Genomic DNA, 10,046 nt, shown 5'->3' with positions numbered 1-10,046 from the left:
TGGGGTGACATAAAAAATGCAGAAGAACTGTGGAATGTAGTCCAATCTTGCTCGACTGGAATACCTGTTCAGAGGTGCCAGAAGATGTTCGACTCCATGCAACACAGATGTAAAGCTGTTCTCTGAAACAATGGTTATGCCACTAAATATTAGTTCAGTAAAGTGAAATCTGAAACATTTTTCAGTTTATAAATTAAATATTTTAGTTTTAAAGAAAAATGCTAGCATTGCTATTTTTATGAACAGCCTAATTGTGACGGTCTGTGGGTATGTGGATCCACTAGGCCACACCGCCTTAGCAGGGAGGCAGCTGGCCAAACAAGAGAGCACCCAAGCAATACAAAGTCCCGCACTAGGGTACCTGAATAGTCCAGACAGTGGCCGAGGCTTTAGCACGGATGGAGGTGGGTACAGCAGGTTACGCCAGATGTGGCAGATGACAGCAGGTTGCACCAGATGTGGCGGATAACACTGGACGTGGCAGATGACACTGGACGTGGCAGATGACACTGGATGTGTCAGTCGACACTAGATATGGCAGATGCAATAGGACACGACCCCAACACGAACAGGCTCAGGAACAAGGACACAGCACGGGATACAGGTAGCAGGGCATGGGAAACAACAGGAACAGGATAACACTAAGGGACCATTTGCAAGACTGACATGGGAATACTAACAACACTCCTGGGAAGGAGATGCGAGCCAGCGCTCACAGATCCATGGCTGCGGCCGCCGGGGGTTGAGTAATATTCCTTTTTCTTTACTTTCTATAAAGGATTAACACAAACTGGATACTTTGGATATTTTGATTTGGGATTGAATGTGTAGCATTTCCTGTGCATTTGCATTTAGGCAAATAAAAGTTATTCTAATGATTTTGCTCTTTATTTGCTTTTTTAAACTCACTGCTATTTTTTTTTTAACACTGGTTTGCTCATCTGAATACCGCTCTCTTCCTGATTCCAGTGCAGTTTTTGTTTTTGTCCTGGACCTCGCCATTCCAGAGATATGGCCCACTGTTGTGTTGGCTCTCTCTATGCTAATTTGCTGTAGTTAGCCAACAGGGCGTAAACTACCCTCATACTGCCTCATGCTGATTGGTCAGCATCAGAGGCAGGGAAGCGCTGGAATTAGAGTGACAGCTCTTTTTAGCTCAGCTAACCAGTTGAACTTATATGACCTAGTGACAGATCCTCTTTAAGAAACCTAAATTATAGGAATCATTAGAAAAGGCCTTAGTAAGGAAAAACTCATTGGAACCTGAAATCATTTGACAAATCTTTGACTGATTTACAAATTGTCATCTTGCTATTTTAAAGAAATGTTGAACACTCTCTTTATTTGCAATAAAAATATCTGAAGAATGAACAATAATGTACAAGTCATCGCAGAACCATCTGGTGATAAAATATTGCTGAACATACAGCAATTGTGTAAAGGATCTGCCAGGCACAACTTCTGTGTATACGCCCATAGGTAATCAGTCTGCACCTGAGTCTATGTCTCTGAGACTGACTCCATCTTCCACCACTCAGGATGGCAGGCTTAGGAGTGGGAGAGCCTATCGCAGCCTGGCCAGACGGAGCTAGCTCCCGCCCTCTGTCTATTTGTACCTGCCTTTCCTGTTCCTCCTTTGCTTGTGATTCTTCTCTTGTGGTTTCCTGGCCCAGCTACAGCTTCTGACTATTTGATCCTGCTCCATACTGACCCTGGCTTACTGACTACTCTCCTGCTCTGCGTTTGGTACCTCGTGCACTCCTGGTTTGACTCGGCTCGTTCACCACTCTGGTTGCTCACGGTGTTGCCGTGGGCAACTGCCCCATTTCCCTTAGCTTTGTGTACCCTTGTCTGTTTGTCCCGTGCACTTACTGAGCGTAGGGACTGCCGCCCAGTTGTACCCCGTCGCCTAGGGCGGGTCGTTGCAAGTAGGCAGGGACAGAGTGGCGGGTAGATTAGGGCTCACTTGTCCGCTTCCCTACCCCCTTCATTACTAATTGTTTCTCTTTTTGAATCGCCTGCTGACTCCGGTACCTCCACATTCTTGAGATATATATATATATATCACAGACACACACACACACACACACACACACACACACACACACACAGTACTGTGCAAAAGTTTTATGCAGTTGTTGAAAAATGCTGCAAAGTAAGAATGCTTTCAAAAATGGTAGTGTTAGTTTTTTTAACAATTAACAAAATACAATTAAGCGAATGAACAGAAGAGAATTCTAAATCAGAATCAATATTTGGTGTGACCACCCTTTGCCTTCAAAACAGAATCAATTATTTTAGGTACACTTGCACAAAGTAATGGATTTTGTAGGATTATAGTCAGGAGTAGGATTAACCAATTGTACCAAATGGGTGATAATGATCATCATTTTCAAATGTAGGTTGAAACACAGTCATTAACTGTAACAGAAATAGCTGTGTAGGAGGCTTAAAATTGGGTGAGGCACAGCCAAACTCTGCTGCGAAGATGAGGTTGTGGAAGGCAGTTTCATGCCACAGGTCTACCACGGCAAAACTGAGCACAGCAACAGGACACAAGCAAAGTCTCTCCCAGACAAAGATTTCTAAGCAGACTGGGGTTTCAAGATGTGCTGTTCAAGCGCTTTTGAAGAAGCACATAAAAACAGGCAACGTTGAAGACCGCAGACGCAGTGGTCGGCCAAGTTAGTTTTGCACAGCAGATCAAAGACACATCATCCTTACTTCCTTTTGAAATCAGAAGATGTCCAGCAGTGCCATCAGCTCAGAGCTGGCAGAAACCAGTGGGACCCAGGTACACCCATCTACTGTTCGAAGAAGTCTAGTCAGAAGTGGTCTTTATTGAAGAATTACTGCCAAAAAGCCATACCTTCGATGTGGAAACAAGGAATCAACTCAACTATGCCTAAAAACTGAAGTGCACGAAAATGGCAGCAGGTACTCTGGACTGATTAGTTAAAATGTGAAATATTTGGCAGCTTCTTCACCGAAGGGCTGGAGAGCAGTACAATAATGAGTGTCTGCAGGCAACAGCGAAGCATGGTGGAGATTCCTTCCAAGTTTGGGGCGGCATTTCAACAAATAGAATTGGGATTTGGTCAAGATTAATGGCATCCTCAATGATGAGTAATACAGGAAGATAATTATCCATCATGCAATACCATCAGGGGGTCGTCTGATTAGCTCAAATGTATTCTGCAGCAGGACAACGACCCCAAACAAACAGCCAGTGTCATTAGGAACTATCTTCAGCGTAAAGAACAACAAGGAGCCCTGGAAGTGATGATATGACCCCCACAGAGCTGTGATCGCAACATCATAAAGTCGGTCTTAAATTACTCGAAGAGACAGAAGGATTTGTGGAAGCCTACATCCACAGAAGATCCGTGGTTAGTTCTTCAAGATATTTGGAATAACCTCCCTGCCCAGTTCCTTCAAAAACTGTGTACAAGTGTGCCTAGAAGAATTGATGCTGTTTTGAAGGCAAAGGGGGGTCACACAAAATATTGATTTGATTTAGATTTCTCTTCTGTTCATTCACTTTGTATTGTTAATTGATTTAAAAAAAACTATTAACCCTTTTATTTTTGAAAGCATTCTTACTTTGCAGCATTTTTCCACAACTGTCTAAAACATTTGCACAGTACTGTATCTCTATCTACATTTTTTTTTTGTTCTTTTTATTTAAAAGTGGTTTCCTATAGGGCTGAAAGTATTATTTCGAGAATGACAAAAAAAGTACAAAAATATACTTTTGTACAATAAATATTTGAATATGTTAAAGATGTACTAAAATGAATAGCACTAACTAATTTCTTTGAATGTGAAATATTTCTTAGGTGATAAATGAAAATATTTTTGTGAACTGCATTTTTTTTTCTAAACATAACAGTAATAGCAGCAGAAATATTACATGTCAAAACACAAAAGGAAATGTTAAATGAACGCTTCAGGTTTATTAATATTAAGTGGGAGATGTCACAGACATTTAAAAATAGCATCTATCAAGTACCCATTTTCTTACTAAGAGAAGTAAATGGACCAGCCATTTTCCAAGCAGGTGGGTAACTTAATTTTTTACCATATAATACAAAAGAATAGGCTGCAGTGCTTTCTACCAGTAGAAGAGCTGTATCTATAGAAATTGTGTGCATGTATATATACACATTTATATACACATACACACATAGGCATATATACATATATACATATATACATATATACATATATACATATATACAATAACATGAATACATATATTAAGGGGTGACTTAAGTGCAAAAACTCTACTTCACAAGAAGAAATAACAACACCCCTGTGTAGTATGTATTGAGTTGGTTTCAAAACCTATAAACCACTATAAAACAGCAACCAATGGGGAAGCTTTATCAAACCCAGTATGAATGAAACATGAAAGAGTTGTCCATAGCAACCAATTAGGTTGCAGTTTTTTATTTTTCAAAGGGCCTCAGAAATGAGAGCTGGATTCTGATTGGTTCCCATGGATAACTCCACCACTTGTCCATTGCACTAGTTTTGGTAAATCTCCCCCAATGTTTTCAGAGGTACCTGAGAATTGTAAGAAAAAAAAATCAGAACATACACTGAAAGCACTGGTAATCAACTCAAATATAGAACCGGAATGACAAAAAAAACAATTGTAAAGTAGGAGTGTAATTAGATTAGTCTGCTAAATAAATCCCTTGTATATTTACATGCTATATCCATAACAGTATTCAGCGGGAGATCATCGGAAAACATTTGTTATGCCACATTGCCAGTCTCCTGATGATTCCTGAACAACTTCTTCCAAATCCAGTGTTTGAGTTATGTCTTCCCCACCTTCCTCTTCTTCTTGGTGCATAGAAACTTCCTCTATAAGGTCTGTAACGTAATAGGACAGTGGAGAAGATAAATCAATTAGGCTTAATGGACAGGTAAGTAATGCCTTGTCTAAAGTTGGCCATACATTACTGATTTTAGACGTCCGTTTTCTGAACGACTTTGTTGTCCATGGTTGGTCTGTGAAGGTTTTTATTATGGACGACAACGCCATAAGTTAAAACGAAAAACTGCCGATTGATCTCTGCCTTGATCTGTGTCCTGGTCTGGGCTTCTATAGCGGACATGCAGATCTGTATCTGATATTAATAAGTTAATCTGCTCTTGTTAGTAGACCCTTTTACATGGGACGATGCTATACTGTATGGGGATGAACGATCATTAATACGGTTGTTTGTTCCCCATCAGTTTGCATCATTGTCAGCAGCACATCCCGTTTACATGGGAAGATGTGCTGCCGACAATGATAATTTTATAGGCTGAATAAAAGATGTGATCAGCCAACAAACGAGGTTGATCGCTGTACTGTTTATACGGGCCAATAAATCAGCCGAACGAGCCGTCTTACAAACACTCGTTTCTGATTATTGGTCCATGTAAATGGGTTTTCCCAGTAACACGTGTCCCCTATCCACAGACTAGGAGATACATGTGTGATCGCTGGGGGTCTAACCACTGGGACCCCCAGCGATGAGGAGAATGAGGGACTGAAAGTCCCCCATAGTGCTTTATAAAGATGGAGCGCTGGCGCGCATGCTCGGGTAACGCTCCATTCATTTCTATGTAGCTGCCGGAGAGAGCGGTCCCGAAAGTCCCATAGAAATAAATGGAGAGCTCGCCGAGCATGTGCACCAGCGCTCCATTCTCATGGACCAGTTTGGGCGACTTTCGGTCCCCCGTTCGCCTCACTGCTGGGGGCCCCAGCAGTCGGACCCCCAGGTATCACACATGTACCCCCTATTCTGTGGATAGGGGATACAAGTGTTATGTGGGAAAAACCCTTTATTAAGGCTCTGTCTCTGGGGTTATGGCTTCTGTTTTGACAGGATCCATGACGTATATAGGACAGATTTGATTTGATCTGCCCGAAGCCGGTTTTTTCTTCTGATTGACTTATAATAGGTTACGCCTCATTCACACGACAGGATCCGAGTGTCGGCCGATAAAATCGGCCGTTTTGCATCCGTTCCGATTCCGTTCCGGGCCATGTTGCCGTTTTTAACGGCCGATTTTGACCCGTTTTGCATCCGTTTTTTCCCTGTCAGTTTTAAAATCAGATGAATTTCATTTAAATTTGTTGCCACACACAGCCCTTTGTAGATAATGCCACACAGCCCCCTGTAGGTAATGCCACCCAGCTCCCTGTTGGTTGCACCCCCCCACATTCCAGGAGAAGTCACTGACTTCAATGTCCATATATGGACAGTGTAGTCACTGACTAATCCTGGATAGGAATTCCCTGCCACAGGTCGGGAATTCCGCTGCAGAAGTGAGTGACATCGCTGTGTCCATATATGGACAGTGTAGTCACTGACTTCTCCTGGAGAGGAATTCCCTGCCACAGGTCGGGAATTCCGCTGCAGAAGTGAGTGACATCGCTGTGTCCATATATGGACAGTGTAGTCCCTCACTTCTCCTGTAGCAGAATCCCCAGCCGAGGATGATGGGAGGAGGAGGATGATGGGAGGAGGAGGATGATGGGAGGAGGATGGGAGGAGGAGGAGGAGGATGGGAGGAGGATGAGGATGAGGAGGACGCGAGCGACGGAATACATGGCCGTCACTCGGGACACATTCCGGTGATGGCCGTGTATTACAGGGCCCCATTGACTTCTATGGGAGCCGGGCAAACGGCCGAAAATAGGGCATGTCCCATTTTTGGACGGCCAGGTTTCCCGGGCCATCAAAACATCGTGTGAATAGCCCCATTAGGGGTCTATTGTTCCTAATGCAGCCGGGTGACGGCCGATTTATGAACGGCCCTCACCCGGCCAGGAAACCCTGTCTTGTGAATAAGGGCTAAGTCAGGTTTCTGTTTACTTGATGTAATAGTCAAATAGCAATGGAAAATCAGATAGAAAAGAGCTATGTGGGTCTAAAAAGAGCTTAACAAATTCTGGGAACTTCAATTGCAGCCCCAAGTTTGAGACAAAACTATTTTTACAATGTGCATAGCCAACTTATGTACTATTTCTTACAATATATTACATCTCCGTATACCAGAGCTAACTCAGTCTCACATTAATGTGTACCATTAATAATTTTAGGATTATGTATAATATTAAAAGATTATATTGTAGCATTGTACAGCTGAAAACAAGCCCGTTTATAAAATTAAGGGTGCACATACCAGGGTAGGCATGGGTCCGTTTCATATGAAGCTTCATATTGCATTTCTGAGAGAATGTCATTGAGCAGTAATCACATCTGTAAGGCTTTTCTCCAGTATGCTTCTTCATATGCACCTGCAGTGCACTCTTCTGGTTGAAAGCTTTCTCACATAGCGTGCACTGAAAAGGACGCTCTCCTGTAGGCACATACCATGATTGGAATAAAACGTCAGCTTTCTTATTCTTATTTTTACAATGAACTGCAAAGTTTAAATGCCTTTATATTCTATCATATTACAATAAACTATTTGATGTCCTTAAATTTGCAAAGTTCCAGGATGTAGCAACCAAGATTTGTTGAAACTAAATAGGCTTTATTTATTTTTTTACAACTACTGTAAAATGTAACAAGTATTTTGAAAAACATTTCAGTTAAAATGTACACAAAAAGTTTAGTGACTTAATTAACTTTTCCGGTGGGATTCTGTTATTTGCTGTGTTTTTTCTTGCATTTGTATAAAAACTTGCACAAGACTGTATGTGACCAAGCAGCTTAATCTAGCTTAGCCTAGCACAGCCCTGTCACATTATGAGAGCCATTTCCTCCTGTATATATGGCAGCTCTTATTACAGAGGGCAAAAAATAAAAAATAAATAAAAAATTATCGCAAAGCTCTTTTCTGACCTCTTAGAGGACACACTTTTAATTTTTTCTAAACAAAGCCAAATAACCCATTCCTCACCCGGCAACCATACGAGAAGCTATTCCTCACCCGGCAAACATACGAGAAGCAATTCCTGACCCGGCAACCATACGAGAAGCCCTTGCCTGATGCAGTTCCCCTAACTAAGCCATGCTCTATGTGTAAAAATAAAAGGCAAATTATAAAAATATCGATTTTATTTTCATTTGTTTTAAGTATATATATATATATATATATATATATATATATATATAAAATAGTTTGAACTGTAAACATTTTATATTTTTAAATTACTTTTCATGCCACTAAATGAAAATAAAATGCGGGGAATTTATTACCCTTCCTACGCCAGTTTTCTGGCATAGAAAATTAGCAAAATGCAAAAATTTGTGCTGAGAACTCCTAGCTGGTGTAGATTTTACTGTGTGGGGCGTAGCAAGGTAGAGGCCATGTCCTGAACCTCTCCCCCTCTTCGAACAATAAAATAAGCACAATTTAAAAAAAATAAATATATTATATGGCACGGCAAGAAAAGGCTGATTGGTGGGTGCGTGCTTCCAGGCAAACGACCACTTCACCTATAGCATAAATCCAATCCACAAAATGGAAGTAGCACTCCAAGATATAATCCAATAAAAAAAATATGTTATTCACCCAGTGTCCACTGAATGCTTTAGTGCAGTGATCCCCAACCACCAGGCCGCGGATCATTTGGTACCGGGCCGCGGTATCTGGTTTCCGCCCCGGTGACCTCAGGGAATTTCAGGTGAAAAACCGCACCAAACTGTGGTGCAGTTTTTCGCACGGAATGTCTGCTGCAGAAAACAGCTGAACAGGCCTCCTCGGAGGATATCTCATCCCAGGAGACCGCTGCGGCCTGTAATTTTTCTGCAGCGGCGGTCACATGGGATGAAACGTCATCAAATAAGGCCGGCCCTCTAACATCATCGGTTTCATCCCATGTGACCGCCGCTGGTCCCAGTTCCAACTGCATCCTTAGAATGCAGATACAGTTGAATTGAATGCTGGAGCAAGAGTGACGGCTCCTTGCCCCAGCATTCACTCTGCCGTGAGCGGCTCGGCGCAGGCAGGCACGATGTTGTGACATCAACGTGAAGAGAAGGATCCTCCACCTGTCGTGGGAATGGAGATAGGTACGTAATTATGTTATTTTTTATTAGGCACATATTGGGGCATTATACTGGGTATGGGAGGTGGGACTGATATGGTGGCAGCTATGGGAGAATTTTACTATATGGGGCAGCTAAGGAGGGGCCTTATACTGTATGGGAGGCCTTATACTGTATGGGAGGCCTTATACTGTGGGGCAGCTATGTCGGCATTATACTGTGATATTGTGAGGGGGCAGCTATGGGGAGCATTATACTATGGGGGCATTATACTGTGTGGGGCAATCTATGGGGAGCATAATACTGTGTGGGGGCAGCTATGGGGAGCATTATACTATAGTGGCATTATACTGTGAGGGGGCAGCTATGAGGAGCATTATACTATGGGGCATTATACCGTGGAGGCAGCTATAGGGGCATTATACTGTGGGGGGCATCCATGGGGACAGTTGGGCAAGGCGGCTGGGCATAGGTGCGGGCAGGGGTCTGGTGGTGTTTGGGAGGGGCAGGGGGGCCAAGCTGAATTATTTTCAATGGGGAAAACCCGCAAAAAAGAAGCAGTGTTTCCGCAAATACAATGGACTTTCTGTGGAATCAAATTCTGCGCTCAGTATTTACGCAGAGTGTGGATGAGACTTGTTTTATCTCATCCACTTTGTTGCTACTGTACTATGCTGCTTCCGATTTCCGCAGCATAATACAGGTATTATAATACATGTATACACCGTATTTATGCAATGAGTGAACTGACTAACCCCCGCCCCCTGGAAAAAGGTTCTTGCATCAAACTGGTCCTCAGTGCAAAAAAGGTTGGCGACCACTCCTTTAGTGAACACTGGGTGAATAAAAGTTTTTTTATTGGATTATATCCTGGAGTGCGGTTTACATCTGTGGACTGGATATAGATTATATATATATATATACATATATATTGCTTGAGAAAGGCCCCACGGAGTAGGGCTGAAACGTCGCAAGCGGCGATTAAATTGATCCTATTTTTCACCACTACTGGAGTGCTGTCTCGTATCTTGGAGTGTACTG

At 42.4% G+C, this 10,046-nt stretch overlaps 1 protein-coding gene across 2 annotated transcripts in view; it reads right to left on the bottom strand.

Moving 5' to 3' along the window:
* Nucleotides 1–4,214: 4,214 nt before the first annotated feature.
* The window catches only part of ZNF236 (zinc finger protein 236), a 169,765-nt gene continuing 163,933 nt past the window's right edge, over nt 4,215–10,046 (bottom strand). For both annotated transcript variants that reach the window (XM_075826515.1, XM_075826516.1), the window contains exons 32-33: nt 7,192–7,368; nt 4,215–4,884 (exon numbers count right to left, since the gene is read on the bottom strand). In XM_075826515.1, coding sequence (XP_075682630.1) covers nt 4,748–4,884; nt 7,192–7,368 — 314 coding nt within the window. In that variant the 3' untranslated portion in view covers nt 4,215–4,747. The remainder of the gene's footprint in view (nt 4,885–7,191; nt 7,369–10,046) is intronic.

Source organism: Rhinoderma darwinii, chromosome 5 (assembly GCF_050947455.1).
Source record: "Rhinoderma darwinii isolate aRhiDar2 chromosome 5, aRhiDar2.hap1, whole genome shotgun sequence".
Taxonomy (NCBI): Eukaryota; Metazoa; Chordata; class Amphibia; order Anura; family Rhinodermatidae; genus Rhinoderma; species Rhinoderma darwinii.
The sequence above is the reverse complement of the archived record's forward strand: the minus strand, read 5'-3'. Positions and strand labels throughout refer to the sequence as shown.